The sequence below is a fragment of the Ctenopharyngodon idella genome, chromosome 7, assembly GCF_019924925.1.
Source record: "Ctenopharyngodon idella isolate HZGC_01 chromosome 7, HZGC01, whole genome shotgun sequence".
Lineage (NCBI taxonomy): Eukaryota > Metazoa > Chordata > Actinopteri > Cypriniformes > Xenocyprididae > Ctenopharyngodon > Ctenopharyngodon idella.
Window position 1 is genome coordinate 31192518 of NC_067226.1, and position 24164 is coordinate 31216681.

At 36.5% G+C, this 24164-nt stretch overlaps 1 protein-coding gene across 2 annotated transcripts in view; it reads left to right on the forward strand.

Moving 5' to 3' along the window:
• Nucleotides 1-24164, forward strand: part of elp4 (elongator acetyltransferase complex subunit 4) — an 89019-nt gene that overhangs the window by 4237 nt on the left and 60618 nt on the right. For both annotated transcript variants that reach the window (XM_051900625.1, XM_051900627.1), the window contains exons 3-6: nucleotides 3223-3344; nucleotides 5856-5987; nucleotides 11703-11836; nucleotides 22668-22752. In XM_051900625.1, coding sequence (XP_051756585.1) covers nucleotides 3223-3344; nucleotides 5856-5987; nucleotides 11703-11836; nucleotides 22668-22752 — 473 coding nt within the window. The remainder of the gene's footprint in view (nucleotides 1-3222; nucleotides 3345-5855; nucleotides 5988-11702; nucleotides 11837-22667; nucleotides 22753-24164) is intronic.

Consider the following 24164-nt stretch of genomic DNA (forward strand, 5'->3'; position numbering starts at 1 on the left):
ACAGACTTCTACTGCCCTACACACGACTTACATTATTCTTTCACCAAAACAGACCGCCTCTCTCTGCATCAGAAAAGATAGGAAGTCTCTAGATGCCCCACCTCTTGAGTGACTGATATGTGCCTCTACAGTGGAGATATGCACCCCCAACATATCCCATCCTGCCCCCGAAACACCCCCGCTAGGCTAATAGCACCCGCAGGTTTCATTTGTAAGGCGCCATAGAAACACCACCACAATAGGCCCCATCTCGAGTGGGCCCATCTGGGAGTCTTTGTCGGGGCCGCTGAAAGCCACAAAGGCCTGCTGACCTAGAAACACATCAATAAGGGAGAGGGGAGTTCTTCCGATGACAAATTGAAGAGCTGAGGAATTTTTTTTTTTCTTCCGTTGGTGATGGAATATGAGAGGCATCCCGGTTAGTAGGCAGAGTCAGGAAGAGGACAGGAAACCCCTCGTTCTCTCCTGCTGTTGGAGGAATCCTTCAGAGGCTTTAGACCTGTGTGGGTTTGAGGCTGTTTGTCAGAGAGAATGCAAGGGTGAAACTGTCAGTGTGTGTTGGAGAAGATGAAGCAGACTGTCAGTGTTTCTGAGTGGACCATTGATTAATGCTTGATTAACGCTAAAAATTGTTGACCAGTCACCTATGCTCAAAACCATTTTTCCACATTGGTTGTAATATATATATAATATAATATAATATATATATATATATATAATTGGTTTTTTGTTTTGTTTTGTTGTGTCAGCCCTAAACCAATAAGGAAGCTGATTTAATTTACATAGAAAAAAAAAACAGTTGATCAAAGGTGCGGGGACAGTAATTAAATAATAATATATTATTACTTTTATTCAGCAAGAATACATTGTTGATCAAATAGGACAGTAAAGATTTACATTTTTTTGTAACAATTTTGAATAAATGCAGTTCTTTTTTCCTTTCTATTCATTCAGAATCCTGAGGGAAAAAAAAAAAAAGGTTTCACTGTTCTTACAAAAATATTAAGTTGTTTTAACATTATTAATAATAATTATAAATCAGTGTATTAGAATGATTTCTGAAGGATCATGTGACACTGAAGACTGGAGTAATGATGCTGAAAATTTGATATCACAGGAATAAATTACATTTTACAATATATTTAAATAAAAAAGTTTATTTTAATTTGTAATTTTAATACTATTTCGTTATATTACTGGTTTTACTGCATTTTGATCAAATAAATCCAGTCTTGCTGAGCATAATAGAATTCTTTAAAAACATTAAATCTTACAGACCCCAAACATTTGAATGGTAGTTTAACTATCAGATAACATTTATGTAATTTACATAAAATCATTTTTTTTCAGTTTGACTATAAAATGTTGTTCTGTGTATATATATAATAGAAAAAATATCTAGAAAATATTATATATATATAATATAATATTTTCTAGATATTTTTTCTATTATATATACACATACAGTATCGGTCAAAAGTTTGGAAACATTACTATTTTTAATGCTTTTGAAAGAAGTCTCTTATGCTCATGAAGACTGCATTTTTTTTAAAAATAAAAAAATACAGTAAAAACAGTAATATTGTGAAATATTATTACAATTTAAAATAATGGTTTTCTATTTTAATATACTTTAAAATATAATTTATTTCTGTGATCAAAGCTGAATTGTCAGCATCATTACTCCAGTCTTCAGTGTCACATGATCCTTCGGAAATCATTTTAATATGATGATTTATTATCAATGTTGGAAACAGTTGTGCTGCTTCATATATTTTTATAACCTCTGATACTTTTTTCAGGATTCATTGATGAATAAAAAGTTAAAAAGATCAGCATTTATTCAAAATAGAATAAAAATATTTTGGTCTTTACAATCACTTTTTATCAATTTAATACATCCATGCTGAATAAAAGTATTAATTTCTTTAAAAAAAAAAAAAAACTGCTGACCCCAAACTTTTGAACGGTAGTGTATATTTTTAAAAAAACGATTTCTATTTTAAATAAATGCTGTTCTTTTTTAACTTTTTATTCATCAAAAAATCCTGAAAAAAGTATCACAGGTTATAAAAATATATGAAGCAGCACAACACTTTCCAACAATAAATCAGCATATTAGAATGATTTCTGAAGAATCATGTGACACAGAAGACTGGAGTAATGATGCTGACAATTTTTTCATCATAGAAATAAATTGTATTTTTATAGAGTTTTATAAAGTATATTAAAATAGAAAACCATTATTTTAAATTGTAATAATATTTCACAATATTACAGTTTTTATGTATTTTTGATCAAATAAATGTATTGGAGGTGTAAATAAATCTTCTTTCAAAAACATTAAAAATAGTAATGTTTCCAAACATTCTTGTATTTTATTTTATATTGTCCATTTTGTAATATAATACTATATTGTACAGTATATTGCATTTCTATGAAAAAGATATTTACATAAAACCCCACTGAATAATTTTGAACCGTCCAAACAAACCAGCTTGCTAAAATGAATCAGACTTCACAATGATTCAGTTGAGAGTGAGGCAGAATAGATATTTTAGATGAGAGAGTTTGATTATTTGCCTGCCAATCAACTGCAACTGGAAGAAATTGGAAATGCTAACAAATACATTTCTATTTTAGACCTCCTTGGTGCTTTCAGGGTACTAATAATAATGTAAATGCAAAGACAGTAATAGCAATGGCATTTTTGGCCACTAAAATTTTCTTCTCACCAAGAAAATGTAACACGTCTGCAGTTATGAAAATGTTTATCTCAGAAGAACTTGTATCTAAATGTGTGTCTGTATAACTGTATCTGATGGAGGTTTCATGGGACAAAGTATAGTGCTGAAGAGCTGGTAGATGGATCAAGACAGGTGTTCCCTTCTCTTTTCCTCAGTGCTGTTTTATAACAGAAATATATCAGTATTCATGTATGATGTAGCTGCTGACCATTAAATCCATTACGAATACTGGCTTCTGATCCTGTTGTCAGACACCCCATGATAAAGCGGCTAGTGTATTTGGCATCACTAGCAACCAGAATAAACAGGTGTTCTATTATTTCAACTAAGGTTAGTGTTGTTTTTGTTCTCCATGTTGGGATATTGTCTCTCTGGCCGTTCTTTTGTCATTAGGTGCGTCAAGAGTCTCACCGCTGTGTGTTTTGGTACAGTTTGGGTTGATGTATGTGGCATTGATGGTGATTTTTCTTCACAGAGGAGGACCGCTATGACAGCTACTCCCGCATGCTGCTCAAGTACTTCCTGGCGGAGGGTGTTGTGTGCGGACATGAACTCTTCCTGGCATCCGCCCGAGATCACCCTGATGAGATCATGCAGGTAAGAATCGAATCAAATCATGTGTTCACACACGGCCCGTTTGACACTTTAGTCACGTTTTTTGGTTCTGTGAACTCTAAGTACATCAAAATACATTATTTACAACCGTATTCTCCTTATATAACCAGTACCTGGCCCTCAAAACAATAAACCTTGAGAAATCTGAGAAAGATATTATTCTCAGCATCGGTCGGGAATAGTTTGACTGAACCTGACACAGTGTCTGTATGTATTATTATGACTCCGCCATACTCTAATTTATCTACTTTTGGTCTATGGTCACTTTGAAACTGCTGCCTCTCTGTGTTGTATACTTTTGTTTTTGGGTGTGTTTTGGAATAAGAAGTATAGAATATGATTGAACATTACTAAATGTTCTTTGCACATTCCAAATCTATCCCACAATTCATGCAGATTGAGCTTGCATATCAAATTATACATTTAACATTTCTTTGATCAGGCATTTATTTATTTATTTGTTTATTACTTTATTCTGACCTCATTTGCATCTTTTATTGCTTCATTTGATCAAACATTTTTATTTTATTTTAACATTATTCACATATTTTCTTACTTAATTATTTTATCAGATTATTTTATTTTAACATCTTTTTTGCTTCATTGTTTGATTTAGACATTTTTATTTATTTATTTATTTATTTATTTATATGGCATCACTTGCATCTTTTATTGCTTCATTTGTTGATCATTCAGTTGACATCGTTCACATCTTTTCTTGATTCATTGATCAGACATCTTTATTATTTTATTATATTTTTAATTCATTTATTTTGATATTCACATCTCTTGCTTCTTTATATGGTCACACATTTTATTTTATTTTAGTATTATTTTATTTTGACATCATTCACATCTTTTCTTGATTCATTGATCAGACATTTTTATTTTATTTTTAATTAATTTATTTTAATTTGATATAATTCACATCTTTTCTTGCTTCATTATTTGATCACACATTTAATTTAATTTAATAATTATTTTATTTTGACACCATTCACATCTTTTCTTGATTCATTGATCAGACGTTTTTATTTATTTTTTATTTTGATTTAATTCACATCTTTTCTTGCGTCATTATTTGATCACACTTTTTATTTTTATTTTTTTTTTTTTATCTTATTTTGACATTATTTGCATCTTTTCTTGCTTTATTATTTTATCAGACCTTTATTTAATTTTTATTTTATTGGTTGCCACATAGTCTTATTATGTGTATGTCACTGTAGAATGCAACTGTTTAAAATTTAAATGGTTGTCTAATGCATACTGTTTCATGTACTGCCTTAAAAAAAGCGTGCTAGGCTGTTCTCAATGTCTAGTTCACAGTGTGCTTTAGGCAGTTCACTAAGATTCAATTCCAAACATAGCCAGTGTTTTCTCCCTCTTCTCCTTCCCCATCTAAGCGTTCCTAGACTGATACATGAATGTTTTTGTGTGGGAGCTCAGGGAGTTACCTGTGTTAACAGCGCTAACGAGTCTCACCTTAATGACAGTGGACAGGAGTTCCTCTCTCGCTGGCCCCTGATTGGCCCCCAGTCAACACAAGCTTAATGAGGGCCTGTTGTTGCCCTTCAGACTGTTCCTGCGTTGAGCTGTTATTTGTGAAACAGTCTCTGTTTTTTGTTATTGCATGGTCTGTATGAATTGTCCCCTAAGGGAGACAGTTCCCCCACCCTCATTTTGGCATTTTTTGGCATTAACGACAGTGTCAACCCTGTTGTTTAAACAACAGCTTCTGAAGTGCCTGCACTATTTTGATGTGTTTGTTCATACTTTTGGCCTTGTTAAAACGGGTCACTTGACATTTATTTCCCTTTTCACAAGCGAGCTCTGGCCAAGACTGTAGCTTTAGTCTATCTAGATACAATGTAAAGATCTAGAAAGAACTATACCCACACAAACAGAAGATATAGGCAAAATATTTGATTTGTCAAAGATAAAAATATGTAGCAATTCGTTTAATGTGAAAATGTTCCAGTTTTAATTGCCTCTCTATAGCTTTTAGTAAGATGTCTTGCCATATTCAGATTGCATTTGTCAACCGTAAAATAGTCGCTCTAGTGGATGCAAAAAATGATTCATTGACATTATTTCATAATTTTCATTTTTTTAATTTCATTTTCATTTTCTTCAGTGTCTAAAATATATGCACATTTCATAGGAAAAAAAAATAGGAAAAAAAGTGCAGGACAGGACTTGATTGGATGGTTGGATGGTCGTGGCTTGCTATTGGTTGAACTCATGTGAGTGACAGGTTGCCCCGCCCTCATTAGAGAAGAGATGTCGCTGCGGGGGTTTTTTTTTTTTATTTTTATTTTGATTAAAGATTACAAAGACATATTAATTTTAAAAAAAAAATGATGTGCAGGGACAAATCATTAATAATAAATACTGCAATATTCCATAAAAAAAAAAAAGAAGAATTGTCTATTTTGATTTCGTTGTGACTTTAATGTTGTTTTTTTATATATTTTATGTATTCTGAAATAGGAACTCCCTTCTCCGATTGTGGATGATGTTGCCAGCCTGAAAATCGGTGAGGGTCAACCTCAACCAAGCGACCCAGAGAGTCCAGACACAATGAAAATCGCCTGGCGCTACCAGAACCAACCCAGAGTCCAGGTAAAAGACCATCTGTTGGGAAGTACTTTTATTCAGTAAAACACTGAAAAATCACCCTCACACATTCATATAAGATGGCATTTGCTAAAAGTATGTTTTAAATTGATAGCCCTGTTTATAAAGTAGGGGTTCTCAACTGGTTTTGCTTCAAGGGTTAGTTCGCCCAAAAATGAAAATTCTGTCATTAATTACTCGTCCTCATGTCGTTCCACACCCACAAGACCTTTGTTCATCTTCAGAACACAAATTAAGATATTTTTGATGAAATCCGTGACGTTTTTTTTATCCCCCGTAGAAATCAACGTAATTACCAAATTCAAGGTCCAGAAATTAGTAAAAACATCTTTAAAGTAGTTCATGTTATGAAGCGACAAGAATTTTTGTGCGACAAAACAAAACTAACGACTTTATTCAACAATTTCTTCTCTACCCTGCCATTCTCCTATGGCGTAAACAGCGTAGGAGAACCTTTAAGATTTCAGATATCTTAATTTGTGTTCTAAAGATGAACGAAGGTCTTATGGGTGTGAAACGACATGAGGGTGAGTAATTAATGACAGAAAATTCATTTTTGTGTGAACTAACCCTTTAAGAAACCCAGGTTTACATTAGACAATGAGTGGCAACCTGCAATGTAGCAAAAGTATTTATGGTGTATATAAATTTCACATTGTCACTGTACACACTCATTGTGCTTGGCACATTGTTAATCTTCATTGCTAGTGAATTTAGATTTAAAGAAGTCTAGTTTGTTTTGCTTTGCATAGTTTTGTTAATGTTTTTTGAGAATGAGTGCATGTCACACAACCTGTCCATGTTAGCTTTGGTCTTATTTGTCTAGCTTTTATGCCAAAATACCATATAGTTTGATTGGACACTCAACTTTCGACATCAACAACCAAAGCAATGTGAAGAATTTTGTCTTGTCTTTCCTTTTAAAAATTGACAAGCCTCTTTACTTTACTGTCCTACCCATGCAAGATTTTATGGTTCAATTAGTTGCATTTTCCTGTTTGCATTTAGCATTGTTTTTATCCCTGCTTTCTGCAACCCTATCAAAACTTGTATGAACCTGATGATCGGATCACAAGTGGACGACACTAAATACAGGTGTAAACGGGGTGTAAAACGTTTTGCGCTTGTCCACTTTCGACCACCAGAGGTAGTTGAAAACACATTGTGTTCGAACAGCCACAAAAGACATCTACTCTCCATCTACTGACCTAATGCGTAAACATTATAGGAAGAACGCTAGCCAGACGAGATTTAAACGTTGTCGGCTGAAGACCCAAGTTTGTTTTGAAGATGAAAAACATACCAAGCACAATGTTCTCTCACCATTCCTGATTTCTAACACACACTCACAGTGTTCGGCCGGTCTTGCGGCTGTCAGAGCAGAAACAAAAGCTGCTGCTCTCCGTATGTTTTTCCGTCATCTGTGCGTGTTCATATGTAAATTGTGTGAGCATATTTTGTCCAGTAGGTCAGAAGATCTGAAAAAGCCCATACATTTACCCGCCCATAAACCCTCCCCTCGAAGAAATCAGAACAGAAGTAGTTGAAAGTGGACAAAAGAGACAGATTAAAGGTGCAGTGTGTAAATTTTAGCTGCATCTAGCGGTGAGGTTGCGAACTGTAACCAACGGCAGCTCACCCCTCCATTTCGAAGCAAAATAAAGTAGCTACGGTGGTTGTCTGGCCGACACAAGTCAAAGATGTCGTCGTCTGAGACAGCAGAGAGTATGTTAGCCAGTCAAGCAATGAGGTTCCTTCTTACTTCTAACAAAGAACGGTCTCTGCTTCTAATAAACCAGAAGGCTACTACTACTACTACTACTTCTTCCTTGTGTGTATTCAATGATGTAAGCTGCCTCTAAAAACACGAACGATTTAGAAGAACAACAACATAGTGATGAAACGCGCTCTGTAGAGTGTTTGACCCACGGTGTACGTGATAGAAATAGCTCGTTCTAAGCTAATAAAAACATAACGGTTCATTATGTAAGGTCTTTATACACCACTGAAAACATAGTCATACATATTATATTGTATTTCTGTCAGTAGATCCTCACAAATTTTACACATTGCACCTTTAAAACACCAGGTGTAAAAGGGAATGTGTCTCCCTCATCCACTTGTGATCCGATCGACCAAAACACATCTTAATACCAGGTGTAAACAGGGCCTGTGACTCATTTTTAGGTTGTGACCAACTACTTACTTATACTGGCTAAGAAAAGGAGGGGGTTGGGAAAAATAGTGTCCCATAATAAATATATCAATTCCTACCCACCCAGTGCTGTGAATGGGCTTTCGCTGTTCTCATTCACAGTTTAGGTGGATTACTCACGCTTAGCTGGTTATAGGTAGACTTAAAACCCGAGGAGACAGGAGGACATGGCGGCTCTATTCAACCTCAAGCCTTTTACAATAGAACAGCAGCCTCCAGCACCCCCAAATCCCTTCACAGCCCTTGCCATGGCATCCCCGTGCCCCTCTTTCTTCCGTTTGGAGAAAAGACCCCTCCCGCCAGCCCATAATCCAGATTGCTATGGAGATTAGGGGGACACCAGTGAGTCCCCAAAGATTTCACTCTTTCTGTTTGTGTTTTCTGACAACTTTTGCTCTCTCTCTTTCCTGTTTTTCCCTCCCCTCCTTCTCATTGGACATACTTTCAATTCATCAAAGAGTCCTAAAAAAAAAAAAAAAAAATTAAATAGCTGAACATTGAGCATCAAATCAGCATATTAGAATGATTTCTGAAGGATCATGTGACACTGAAGACTGGAGTAATGATGCTGAAAATTCCTCTTGGAATACATTATATTTTAAAATAACTGTTTGCTAATAATTGTAATAAAATTTCACAGAATTCGTGTTTTTACTCTTTTCCTCTTCGTCTCATTTTCTTATTTCGTCCTTTCCTCCTCCCCCCCCACCCTTTCTTCCTCTCTGTCTCAGAGGGGATACTTACCCTCCTTAACCTTTATCATACCTCTGTCCTTTTCACAAAGCACCAGTAAATCTAGTAAGGGATTTGCATCCTAAACATGGAGTGCCCCCCTCGTTTCACGATCTCAATGGAGACACCAGATCAAAGTTCAGTCAGTCAAAACCCATCCCGTAACGTTAAAGGGGTCGACCCGACCTGCCCACTAAACGAGGATAAGTGCCAAGCTGTCAATCTCCGAAGGTGGTGCTGGAACACATAAGAGTCGCTGATCCAGATCAGGAGAAGATTAGGGGCTCACCTCACTGCTCATTAGAAACTCTGGAGCGAAAGCCAGACCTCAGGAAAACATCTGCCCGGGTGCAAGTGTTTTTCTAAGCTCAGTCTTGTCAGAAAGTCATTATGTTCTCAATGGCTTAACGAATCATCTGGGTTTTTTACGGTTTAACAATGGTTAAATGAATGAGTGGTTAAAGGGATAGTTCACCCAAAAATGAAAATTCTGTCATCATTTACTCACTCTTATGTTGTTTCAAAAATTTCTCTCTTCTGTTGAGCACAAATTCTTATATTTTAAAGAATGTTGGTAACCAAACAGTTGACTGTAGCCGTTGACTTCCATAGTAGGAAAAAAATACTATGGAAGTCAATAAGTGCCATCAACTATATGGTTACCAACATTCTTCAAAATATCTTCTTTTGTGTAAGAAATAAACTCATACATGTTTGGAACAACATGAGGGTGAGTAAATAATTTTTGGGTGAACTATGCCTTTAAATAGCACTTTATTATGTACTATTGCACACACCCAAAACGCTTCACAATCATATCAGGGGAAAATGATTATGATTGAGGAAAAACATGACTGTCAATAGGTGTAAAGAGGGTATAAAATTACAACCCGAATTCCGGAAAAGTTGGGATGTTGAATAAAATGAAAACTAAAAGACTTTCAAATCACATGAGACAGTATTTAATTCACAATAGAACATAGATAACATAACAAATGTTTAAACGGAGAAATGTCACACTTTTATCCACTAAATAAGCTCATTTCAAATTTGATGCCTGCTACAGGTCTCAAAAAAGTTGGCACTGGGGCAACAAATGGCTGAAAAGGCAAGAAATTTTGAAAAGATTCAGCTGGGAGAAAATCTAGCAACTAATTAAGTTAATTGATATCAGGTCTGTAACATGATTAGCTATAAAAGGGATGCCTTAGAGGGGCAGAGTCTCTCAGAAGTAAAGATGGGCAGAGGCTCTCCAATCTGTGAAAGAGTGCGTAAAAAAACTGTGGAATACTTTGAAAACAATGTTCCTCAACGTCAAATTGCAAAAGGCTTTGCAAATCTCATCATCTACAGTGCATAACATCATCAAAAGATTCAGAGAAACTGGAGAAATCTCTGTGCGTAAGGGACAAGGTCGAAGACTTTTATTGGATGCCCGTGGTCTTCGGGCCCTCAGACGACACTGCATCACTCATCGGCATGATTGTGTCAATGACATTACTAAATGGGCCCAGGAATACTTCCAGAAACCACTGTTGGTAAACACAATCCGCCGTGCCATCTGCAGATGCCAACTAAAACTCTATCATGCAAAAAGGAAACCATATGTGAACATGGTCCAGAAGCGCTGTCATGTCCTGTGGGCCAAGGCTCATTTAAAATGGACTGTTTCAAAGTGGAAAAGTGTTCTATGGTCAGACGAGTCCAAATTTGACATTCTTGTTGGAAATCACGGACGCCGTGTCCTCTGGGCTAAAGAGGAGGGAGACCTTCCAGCATGTTATCAGTGTTCAGTTCAAAAGCCAGCATCTCTGATGGTATGGGGGTGCATAAGTGCATACGGTATGGGCAGCTTGCATGTTTTGGAAGGCACTATGAATGCTGAAAGGTATATAAAGGTTTTAGAGCAACAAATGCTCCCCTCCAGACTACGTCTATTTCAGGGAAGGCCTTGTGTATTTCAGCAGGACAATGCAAAACCACATACTGCAGCTATTACAACAGCATGGCTTCGTCGTAGAAGAGTCCGGGTGAATCTTTCACCTATAGAGAACATTTGCCGCATCATTAAACGAAAGACAACCACGAACTCTTCAGCAGCTGTAAATCTATATCAGGCAAGAATGGTACCAAATTCCAACACCAAAACTCCAGAAACTCATAACTTCGATGCCCAGACGTCTTCTAACTGTTTTGAAAAGAAGAGGAGATGCTACACCATAGTAAACATGCCCCCGTCCCAACTATTTTAAGACCTGTAGCAGGCATCAAATTTGAAATGAGCTCATTTTGTGCATAAAATTGTAAAATTTCTCAGTTTAAACATTTATGTTATCCATGTTCTATTGTGAATAAAATATTGGCTCATGTGGTTTGAAAGTTTTAGTTTTCATTTTATTCAAATTTAAAAAACGTCCCAACATTTCTGGAATTCGGGTTGTAATGTCACTTTCATTAATGAGGGTACAGGCCCGTTCACACCAAGATTGATAACTATAAAGATAACTATAATGAGAACTATATTAGCGTCCACACCAGCGGACGATACCGTTCTGTTTATTCTGCAGTTCTGTCGTCTGCCGCTTTAAATGCTCGAGCTCTTTAAAGCAGGATGGATTCTGATTGGTTGTCAGTGTTTGTACCGTTCATCAGCTGGAAAAAATCGTTCTAAAAGTGATTTAAATGAAATTATTTCTCTGTGCTTCTATCCATATAGTTGTGTTGTCATAAATGTTTTCTTTCTTTTTTTATAGACTGCATTGGCGTCCTCAATGAGGTTTGGTCATTACTATGACGTGTCCAAGACCATGGAGCCTGAGCTACGGCAAGCAGCCAAATGCCACAGTTTTTATCAGCTACAGGAAACACCAGTAACCACAGGATCAAGGTAACTAAGGCCACGTTCACACAGAAGCAGAATATGGTTGTCAGTCACAAACGCTTGTCTACCATGTGTTGAGGGTTTTCATGTGTGGTTTCAGTAACTTACTTCATGAAGGCACTTTCCACAAGTCCGTTAGTGAAGGGAACATGCGATAGTCACTTCAATGAAGTAATTTAATAATTTATGGTCATATGACTCAGGGTGACAAATCCTCACGATTCATTTTAAATCTAGACACGTTGGTAGAGTTGGAGTTAACGTGTAGAATAATTCAAGTTGTTTTGTTTTGTCATGCATTTCATATTTAAGTCACAATATGTAAAATGTTTGTAATAAAATATCCAAAAACCACAGTGTGATATATTTCATGCAGCTGTGTACTTACATTATCCCAAAGGTTCCCAAGGATTTGTAAATCCAGTGAAATTCCAATTTTAAATAATGGCTCATCCCTTGTCGACGAGCACGTTGCTGTTGTGTCGTTCAGTCATCATGAATCACCATTACTCATTGGAGAGTACAGAAAATCCCAAAAAAACGTAATCGTAGATCAGCTGAGGCAAGCAGGCTTTGGGACAAATGGAGAAATAAAACAAGGATCAATATTGCCATGGCATTTTTGAGATGAAGAGAGCTTCACGACAAACTTGGACTTGACAGAGACTCCGCTCTCGCATGTTTTAATAGTCAGTTAAGCAAATATATTGTTTATTTTACAAGTAATAGTCATTTACAGATGATTTGAATAGATATGAATGTCAATAATAGCACATATAAACAATGCAAGATACAGATATGACATGACATCTGATAATGCATAGGTAGATTCACTTGAAAAACTATCAAGTCTTCGTAATTACATAAATCTGTGGGTTATGCTGATGAAATTACACATACTTATATTGCATTTTGTTTGTACTTCAGTAACGCTTTTTATCAAGTCTGGTGACCACATCTATGGCCGTGAAATTAAATACAGTATGTGTTAGTAAATATTTAGCCATTACTTGCAAATACTGTGGGTTCGTTCAAATTTACTTTTAGTATGAATGTTTTAAACACGTAAAACTGCGCAGCATTAACCCACCAAATCAATTGACAAATAGTCACATATCACTAATGGGCTAATATAGCATTAAAGGATTAGTCCACTTTCAAATAAAATTTTCCTGATAATTTACTCACCCCCATGTCATCCAAGATGTTCATGTCTTTCTTTCTTCAGTCGAAAAGAAATTAAGGTTTTTGATGAAAACATTCCAGGATTATTCTCCTTATAGTGGACTTCATTGGTCTCCAAACGGTTGAAGGTCAAAATTACAGTTTCAGTGCAGCTTCAAAGGGCTTTAAACGATACCAGACGAGGAATAAGGGTCTTATCTAGCGAAACAATTGGTCATTTTCTAAAAAAAATACGAATGTATATGCTTTATAAACACAAATGATCGCCTTGCAAGTGTTTCCGCTTTCCGTATTCTTCAAAAAGCTTACGCTGTATGTCCTACGCCCTCCCTATTCAACTTACGGAACGAACGCAGCGCCAGTTACATTTTTTCCATAAGTAGAATAGGGAAGGCGTAAGACATACAGCGTAAGCATTTTGAAGAATACGGAAAGCGGAATGGTGGAAGCACTTGCAAGGCGATCATTTGTGTTTGTTAAACATACAGTTGTATTTTTTTTTTTTTTTTTTTTTTTTTTTTTTTAAGAAAATTACCGATCGTTTCGCTAGATAAGACCCTTATTCCTCGTCTGGTATCGTTTAAAGCCCTTTATAGCTGCACTGAAACTAATTTTGACCTTCAATCGTTTGGAGACCACTGAAGTCCACTATAAGGAGAATAATCCTGGAATGTTTTCATCAAAAACCTTAATTTCTTTTCGACTGAAGAAAGAAAGACATGAACATATTGGATGACATGGGGGTGAGTAAATTATCAGGAAATTTTCATTCAAAAGTGAACTAATCCTTTAAATTTCACGTTCCTTGCAGCAGATTCATTACGATGACATAAACTAGTGTGGTCAAACGTACAGGCAATACAAAATCTAATTCATTACCTCATCCATGAACATGATTCGTCAATTCCATACGTCTCTACATGGTGAAAATGACATCTCCCATCGTTCCACTCTCCTTTAGTGTCATCAAGCTTCGACTTTGATATTGTTTTGAAAATGCGACCTCTGTCGGCGAAAACTTACATAGTGTGCCTTTTAAGTTTTAAAATGTTTAATAGGTAAGAAATGTCCTTAATGCTTTGTTTAATGCTTAACTTAAAAAGTTAAGAGCAAATCAGGAACACACAGACACACATATAAAGCATATTTTAAAACTTCATTATAAATGTATTTGTATCTTATTAACAGCAATAATAAGATATTCCTATTGTTGCTGCCTAGCTTTGTTGTGATAACTTTCCATGTGAAGCTAATGAGTTAAATGATGTGGTCTTTCATTTCTCCCTTCACCAAGTGTGTTCCAAACAGCTTCAAAATGGCACACAAGTGCCCTGCTCCCTACACAGTTCCCACTTTAAGGGCTCCGCCCTTCTGAGTGAGTAGGGCATAGGGATGCTCACTTCCGATTGGAATTTGCCCCATGGGCGTTACCATCTTTGATATTACTTTGGTCACTGTCGGGTAAAGGCCCACTGTCACCATAATTACTTATAAGAGACATGTCGAAACTAAATATGGTTGTTAATCCCAAAAATGGACAGTGTGTACATATGTATGAATATCTATTACCAGTATCATAATGTCTGTTCAGTTATGGCCAATATTCAAAATTAGTTGACCCAAAAATGTGATTTATTCCAAGCATAAACCAGCTTTGATAGCATTGGCGTTGTGTTTGCCAAGATGTACATTTAAAAGTTTGGGGGCAAGATTTTTTTTATTAATTTTGTTTTGAAAGAAGTTTCTTATGCTTACCAAGGCTGCATTTATTTGATCAAGAATGCAGCAATATTGTGAAATATTATTTTTTTATTGTATTATTGACTCCAAACTTTTTAATGGGAGTGTGTGTATATGTCATCTTCAGAGCATCAGACAACAGAGTCTGCCTGTCTTGCGTAAATATCTATATTGCTCTGACAGGGCTTTTATTATTACTCATGGAAGTTCATAAAAGAATGCTTATGATCAGGAACAGCTTAACCAAACATTATAACTGAACACACACACGGCCTTCTGCACTTATCTTTCATACATGTCCTTCTAGCATGATAAGTGCGCTAAGTATCGTCACATATCTCCAAGAAGAAAATGCTTTCTCAATGCTGATGTCATGTTTCTGAGGAACACATCTGCAATTTCGTTTTATGACGGGTGTTCAGCCTAATAAAGGTTTTCGTAAAAACGTCTCTGTACTTCCAGGTCCTAGCCGGCACTGCGAGAGACGGGGTTGAGTCTTCAGTGGTGTTTGCGATGCGGTTGTTTTATGGTTGCGAGGGGTGCCCGTGTAGAGGAGGCAGGAGCTTTGGTTGCATTAAAGTCTACGGCATGGCCGCAGTGCAAACAAATCAATCTGGAGCCCCTGGTTCATGGAGCCTCTCTCTGCTTTTTATGTCCGCAAACAGAGAGGTCTTCTAATTGTTTATCTGCATAACAGCACCATAGTGAAGGGGTCGTGTTCCCAGCCTATGTTTACTTGCATCGGTAAATGTGTTCCTGTGTGGCGATACTGTGTCGGCGGAACAGCTTGTGCCGTGGCAGCAACATGATGGATGTTGTGGCCTACGTAGGTGTTGCTTTTGGAATTTTGCCGTCATTCCTTCCTCCGCATTCAGTTTATTATGATTTTATGACGTGTTATAATGCAATCATAAAGCTTTTAGCCATTAGCTCTTTTAGAACGCCTTTTTATATGTGTTTTGGTTCCACAGGAACACCAAGAGATGTTATTCCTAGTACATATATTGATGAAGAGTTTCTAGTCGTCATGTAATTTTTTTTAACCCAGGCTCACTGGAAAAACATGCCAGTGGCTACATTTCTGCAAAATGATTTTATGTTGCATGTTTCCTGGCATGTTTTGTGTGAATGTGGAAAATTTTATTACGTTGATTGTTAGGGCTGGGTATCAATTCATGTGTTCAGATTTGATTCAGTTCGATTCTGATTCACAAGATCTTGATTCGATTCGATTTGTGATTCAATTCAATGATTCAATTTTCACTGGCCCCATCACATTAAAATAAATTAATAAAATAGTTATTGTTTTTGTTGTTTTTGACCCATGTATCCTTGTATTGTAATAAATAAGGTTATGACACCAAAATTTTAGGTACCGGTGAAATTGAACAACTCTCGATTCCAATTTCGATACCGCAGCTAAAACTACTAACTAATATAAATTTAGAAGATTATTAAAGGGGTCCTTGATTATGATTTTACTTTTAAACTTTAGTTAGTGTGTAATGTTGCTGTTTGAGCATAAACAACATCTGCAAAGTTACAACGCTCAAAGTTCTATGCGAAGGGAGATATTTTCTTTTACAGAAATCACTTTTTAAGGACTACAACGAACGGCTGGTAGGGACTACAACAAGCTGGTTAGTGACATCACAAACCCCAAAGTTTACATAAACCCTGCCCTCTGGAACATGCAACAAAGGGGGTGAGGCCATGTTGGGCTGCTTTAGAGAAGAGGAAGAGTTGTTGTGGTAGAGTGTTGTTACCATGCCGTCATTTTACGCCGGACTGCTTCACAAACGGGTCAATTCAATGCTGGATTTGCATAAAAGATTAACATGACTGCACATGCTAGTCGATGAGTTGAATCAACTCCACAGCAACTACATAAATTTATCCACTAACCATTCAGAAACTTCCTGTTGCATTTTAAAAGTTGTAACTTTTTCCTGAGTCTCTCCATCAGTGTCTGACTCTGGTTTGAACAATGTAAGGCTGAACACCGTTACTGACAATTGTCATTTTGGCTGTGTGAGATTCTCCAGCTTTGTTGCTGTTAAAGCTCCACCCTCTTCTGGAAAGGGGGCCGGGAGCAGCAGCTCATTTGCATTTAAAGGGACACACAAAAAAACAGCGTGTTTTTGCTCACACACAAATAGGGGCAAATTTGACAAGCTATAATAAATGATCTGTGGGGTATTTTGAGCTGAAACTTCAGACACATTCTGGGGACACCAGAGACTTGTATTACATCTTGTGAAAAGGGGCATAATAGGTCCCCTTTAAAGACTTAGTAAGCTGTCATTAATTAACTAAAGAACAAATTATTAAACTACAAGCAATAGCACAATTAAATAAATACAACAGAACAAAGATACAAATGAAATAATCAGTGCTTTTAAGGTTTTTCAGGTAGGTCTGACAGTAGTTTTCAGGTACAGAAATTGAATAAAGTAATCAAATGTAAAACAACACTGCATTTAATCTTCACTGTACAAATCAAATAAAGGTTAATGCTTATTAAAGTTACAAAAAAAGTGAAGAGCAGTGAGTAATTTCTTTGTCATTTGTAGTTTGATTAACATTAAAAATGCAGACAGCAGCGGGAATATTAGGCTGCTGTCACTTTAAGAGCTGCATGGATCCATTATACATATGATACACATACGTTGTCTTTCTCTGCTGTTTACGTTCACTTAAGCCATAACCGACCATGTTTACTAGGATACTCGCCAACGTGGGCATTTTGAGATAAATTTGTGTGAATTTGTCCGTTTAAGCACAAGGAGACATGAAAGAGAATTAATTTTATTATTTGCACGCTGTCTGAGATGCGCAGATTTCTGTTTGTACACACAAAACTTCCCACACAGCACACGCCAGTTTTCTTTCACATCTCCTTTGATTTAAATTGGCAAGGCTTGTAAATGTGTGCAAATAAGCTTTTGTGACCATTCAGCACTGGCCCGATCTGGACAGTGACCGTTCCTTCAACTGTCTGGAACATCTTTCACGCTTAACGCGCATCTGCATCCGCCATGTTTTGCACTGAATGAATGACAGTGTCCCCGCTTTCGCGACTAGAAATACGATTAATGTCAATCAGATATTATGTTCAATGTTTGTGGATATAAATACAGAAAAAAAGATTGATTCGTGGCTTTTGAGAATTGATATCGAATCGGCCACATTTTAAAAAACGATTAATCGAAAAGTCTTTTTTTTTTTGCCCAGCCCTATTGGTGGTTGTACGTATCGCAGCAGCTTGAAAATGAAATGTCCGGTGATTGGTGCTAAAAGGTTAATCACATTTGAAAATAATGTGCCACCTGAAATTCATACAAATATAAAAAAATGCATTTGCTGAAGCAACCATGCCATTTTAGCTTGTGTCTTTGAACTCCTGAACTTTTACTGGTGTTTCACGGGACTCGTACCAGAGCGTTTGCAATACTGTACCAGGTAAGTTAACGAGCAAGTTTACCATGTCAGAAAAGCCATACATATGTAGCTGATTTATGTGTTGTAAACGTCAAATTAGCTTATAAATCATGCACATTGGTAAAAGTGTTTTGTGTATTGTGCAAGGACTGCATGAAAATGATTTATTGCTCGATAATCTACCCTGGCTGTAATGTTAATTTATGTGAAAAGCAATACAAGTTGATAATGTTTTACTGCCTCTAATGTTCATTTTAGAAGGAAACCGTTGTGAAAATCAGTAAATTTTTTTGAGTTTGTCTGAAAATAATGTTTTTTGCAATGAGCCTATGTTGGTCATTTTTCTATAAAGCACAAATTGGAGCTGCTGTAGAAAACTGCTTCATATCCATTTCAGAGAAATCAATTAATCAGCAAGCTTAAACGACAAATAAATGTCTTGAGATACAAAAAAAACCCCTCATTGTCTTTCTGTGTTTCACAGCTCATAGAATAAAAAGCCCCATGCCGTTTCCAGACTGTTAAATCGCTCCGTTTCACTACGTGGCGTAATTGGCACAAATTGCTCTCCAGGTGAAAGCGGAGCCTGTTGTTTAAGACGGATGCTACCTCCATGCACCCCTCTGGTCCCCCTCGCGCTCACATCACTGTGATCTTAATTAGCTCACCTGTCGGCCTTTATCCTCCACGGACGGCACCTTAAGCGATCACGCTCCGTTGGGCTGCTGCAGTCTCGGTGTCTCAGACACAATGGGGGCGTGTCTTCTTTTGATTACCACCACCCCCACCTCTCCAGGTCTTAATCAAAAGAGGGAAACACGTGTTTCACCCCATTAAGGAGCAAATCAGTAAGTTGGGATCAGAGTGTGAAATTGTACTGTTGTTCAAAAGTTTAGGTTCAATATTTCAATATTAATACTTCAGCAAGAATGCATTAAATTGATCAAAAGTGATTTCCATTTCAAATAAATGCTGTTCTTTTGAACTTTCTATTCATCAGAGAATCCTGAAAAAAAAAAAAAAAAATCATGCACTAAGCATGATGAATATTAAGCTGCGCAACTGTTTTCAGTATTGATAATACATATATCTTGAGCAGCAAATCAGCATATTAGAATGATTTCTGAAGGACCATGTGACACTGAAGACTGGAGTAATGATGTTAAAAAAAATTCACAGGAATAAATTACATTCAGTTATTTTAAATTGTAATAATATTTCACATATGGTTCTTACTGTATTTTTAATTAATAAAAAGCAGCTTTGGTGAGCATAATTGAACGATAGTGTATGTGTGAGAATGGAAGACTAAACATGCATCATGATGTTTTAGGTTTATCATCAGTTCTATCAACAGCATTTGTGGGATAATGTTGATTACCACAGAAAATAGTTTTGAAACTTTGAGACTTAAACATTATGTGTTGACATGAAAACTGCTTTAATCTTTTCAAAGTTATAATCAAGTATTTCCAGTCACATCTCGGCCATGTAAAGCCAATAAACCCTGTAATATTTCACAGGTGCAAAATTTAGAAGTTCATCCACCTAGAACAGCTGCCCAAATCACAATGAACATCTTAAAGGCGCAAATAACTCACAATATTTAAAAAAGGAATTCAGGTGCTTTTATCGAATTTAAAATGAGCTTCATTATTGCTTTTAAAAATTCATTATTTTAAACTGAGAGACTTTTAGAATTAATTTCAGAATGAATTGCTGTGGACATTTGTTGGCATTATGCAATAGATGCTGTTTTTCTGTGAGTCCCTTTAAACAACTGAAAGGCAGTGACAGGCCTGGAGGTGGCTGTTTTAAGTCCAGTTGTCAATCTTTGAGTAATTGATGGCTATCATAGCTACATGCAGAGTGGCACAGTGTGGTCATTACAACATGTTGTGAGCCAGAATGAGAGGGAAAGGCTGAAATGATTGACTGAAGTGACAGAATGAATGACTTTGCAAAACCCCTGAGGTTCAGACATTCTGAAATGTCCAAATACTATATTTAGCATCATTACTCCAGTCTTCAGTGTCACATGATCCTTCAGAAACCATTTTTATTATCCATGATGAAACATTCGTTTCAGCATTCTTTTATGAATATAGAAAGTTAAAAGTATTTATTTGAAAAAGAAATTTACGGTCACTTTTTGATTAAATTAATGTCTTTACTAAATAAAAGTGTTAATTTCTTTTTTTTTTTTTTTTTTTTTTAAAACATCTTACTGACCCCAAACTTTTGAACAGTAGTGTGTCTGTTGTTGAATAATGTTAAACTTAATATACTTATTTTTGTAGCATGTTTTGCCAGGGCTTGAACTTTTTTGCTCACCAGTCACTGTGGCTAGTGGTTTTCCAAAGTTACTAACCACTCAGCATTTTCACTGGCCACAATTTTGACATCGATACCATGGGGAAAAACTGCCATATAGATATTTTTAATATTATCTCATAATTTGGCAGCAGGTATATTAGGCTGCTGTCACTTTAACTCCTGACGCACGGATCCATTATACTGTTACACATGCGTTTTCTTTCTCAACTGACTGTGTTAACGTGAATACTCGCCAAGACCGGCATTTTGACGTTATTTTGTGTGTATTTGACTGTTTAAGCGCAATAAGTAGTGAAAAAGAAGTCAATTTAGTACTGAGAGGCGGCTTTATGTGCGCACGGTTTGGGTGTGAGCACAAAATCTGCAAGAATGAGTAAAATTATGTGCAATCCCACACCGAAAACGAGTGAGTGAGGGGAGGAGGGTTTCTGTGTCGACTCGCTGTCTGAGAGATAAGAGAAAGAGAAAGAGCAGCTGGTATCGTGTGTGAAAATGAGCACTGGAAGTGTTGAAAAATCTTTATTTTGAAAAATCTTTATTTTTGACCACTACATTGCACTTAGTTTATTATTTCAGACGCCTTTTTAAAAGACTACAAATTAAAAATGTATAAATTTATATATACAATTCAGCTCGCCAAAGTGGCTAGTAGGAGTGAGTGCGTTACACGCCACTGCTGAAATACACCTGCATTTGGCTGTGTTTTGCTTGAAAGGTGTGCCTATGCTAACCTTCCTTCAAATAAATGCCACATGGTTTAGAGTTTTCTTATCTAATACAATGTCATTCATGCAATTTTAAGTGTGACTAGAAGGTCTAAAAAGTAAAGACAGAATGTGCTTAGTGAACTTAGTGCAGGTCAAATGTTATGACCTTCCTTATTAGGAGTTGCACATCTTACCCCTGATTTAACATAGAAGCGCTGTGTCACTGGGATCAGAAGCACTGTCCCGTTAACACAGCGCTCTGTTTCAGCTCACCGCAGACCTCAGGGGGAGCGCCCGGAGCTGACGGAGGTGCCAAAGTCTTTAATTAATTTCCTTTCATTTCATTTGATTTAATTAGTGATGTATTTCCTTGCGTCTACATGTAAGGGTTGGTTGCCAGGGTTACTGTCGATGTCAACAGGCTTTTGTGATACCGAAGCAAATCTTGTTTTATGTTGGCAGCATATGCCACAGCCATGAGTGGTTTTAATTGAAGTGTACGCAGGTATCGTCAACTTTTGACCTGTTACGAAGCCGTAATCATAATCATTCACATTCAAGCACTTTGCTGAAAATAAATAAAATAACATATAGATTGAAGCTCATCATGAAGCTCAGATAGATTGTATCCATCTTTTAAACTTTTCTTAGTTATGACTCCTTACATTTTGAAAAGAAAAAAGGATGATGTATTGACAATGAGTGGTGTCTCAAGGTAAACTGGGCTCCCTGTACACAGTCCCCCTTCTCAATCTATGTATTGTCAGTTAAAAAATGTGCAAATGGTAATATTCACATGTAAAACTGAAATTATTACATTTAGTTGACTACATCTTTGCATTTTTAGCTATTTTCTTGCAGGGTTTCACACAGCTCATTTTATGGTAGAACAGGGTTGTCCGACCCTGCTCCTGGAGGGCTACCGTGCAAACGCACCTGAAAAGGCTTCAGGGTTACTTAAAAAATTAAAAGTTGTATCATAAATTACATTATATGATTGATTAGGGATGGAGCCAAACCCTGCAGGACACTGGACCTCTAAGGTTAGAGTTTCCCACCCCTGAGATTGAAGATGAAACAGTTGAGCAGTGAAAAAATATAAGAAATGTATATTCCTCAATGTTAGGATACTTAGACATGTCATACATGAAGCATATTTTGCATATTACTTTTTTTTTGCATCAAATAAATCACAGAAACATTGATGACTTTGGTCTTTTTTATACCTAAATAGGGCAACATATCCTGGGAGATACATCTCACAAAATCCTAACTATATCAAATATTTCAAAAATTCCTTTGGATATGTTTTACTTAAAAAGTATGATGATATAAAAAGTAACATGAAATGATTTTTTTGCTGATCATTTTCTACTCTTGCCTGTTTTAGGGTTAAGTATGTTTTGTTCTTCTCCAATTTCTCTTAGTCCGTTACCATCGCCCTATCAAGCTCTCCTGAAGTCCATCCAGACGGTCATCCGGAAGGAAGGGTTTGATGGATCCACACCCCAGGTTGGTTTCCATTTGTTTAGCTGCTTGTTAGGGATGCACAATATATCGACCACCATATCGGTATCGACCGATATATGTTCATTTTTAATGTTATCGTTATCGGCCTGATAATAAAATTTGGCCGATATATTAAAGCCGATAAATAATGGATTATTTCCTTCAGCTGAGACACTTCAGATGCACACTTTCCACCATTATGGTTTTGAATTGCTTAAAATATGATTGAAAATACAGATAAGTACAATGTATAGTGTAAGTCTGTTATATCGGCTACATAAAATTGTAATGAGAACATTATAATTGTGTGCTTGGGACATGGCTTTTAATGGTGAAACTTTTGTCTTTGTAATCAGGCTCTCAAGAATTATATAAAAATTTGGATTTAGATTTATGGGCCAACATATCAGTTATCTGCTTTCAGATATAAAGAGTTATCGGTATCGGCCAAAATGTTCATATCGGTGCATCCCTACTATTTGTTATCTCTGTCTCTGTTGTTCTTGTGATCATGCAGATAACGTTTTTCCAACAGTTATGATTTTAAAGTGCCCCAATTCTGCTCTTTCTGATATTCCTCTGAAGTGGAGAAACTCATTTTGAGAAAATGGCCTTTAAAGATATGTACTTCAATTGAAATCTGCATTCGCAAATACATAAAGTGCTATAAAAGATGCACTTAAACATGTATTTTGGATGTTTTCTTTCCACTAGTCTGAAAAAACACTTTATTAAAAGCCAAAATCTCAAAATTGACAGATGCATGAAAAAAGTGTTTTTGCCTGTAGTGTCTTGCCTTAAATTGAGTAAAAAGGCTATCATGAAATGCACAGTTAACAGTCTCTCTGTCATTCACACCTCGGGAACAATGAAAGCGTTTTGCTTCAGGCAATGTTTTTACAAGACCTTTAATTTGTTGTTTCATTGATTGGTCTCGGTTGGCTAATTGTTGCCTGATTTCTGTGCTTTCACTTCCTTTGTTATGTGGCTTTTGCGTAGCTTGTGATAATTAGGAAGTAGAAATGAACTTCAGAAATAAAGTCTGTATGTTTTATTTAATTTTCCATCTTTATTCCTCTTTTTCTCATCTCATCCTCAGTTGTCAGTTTCTCCATGTTGTGCTTGAATCTCTCTCAGGAGGGAGATGGATTCCCTTGGGTTCCTCTTCCTTAAAGCTGAGTCCTATTAGTTTTGTGGTAAACAGGCCAAGACAGACACTGGGCAATATGCCCTCTGTCTGTTCATATTCATTAGCTCCTACTGAGAAGCAGGGGAGCTCGGCCCCTCTGGGGGCCCCTCTCAGAAACGGCCCCATGATAGCCCCTGTCTTGACTTCCACATCAGCACTGCATCTGCTGAGCTGCTCTTGGGACCCGGCCGCTTGAGGATACACTCGCTATTTTTAATCAGTTTCC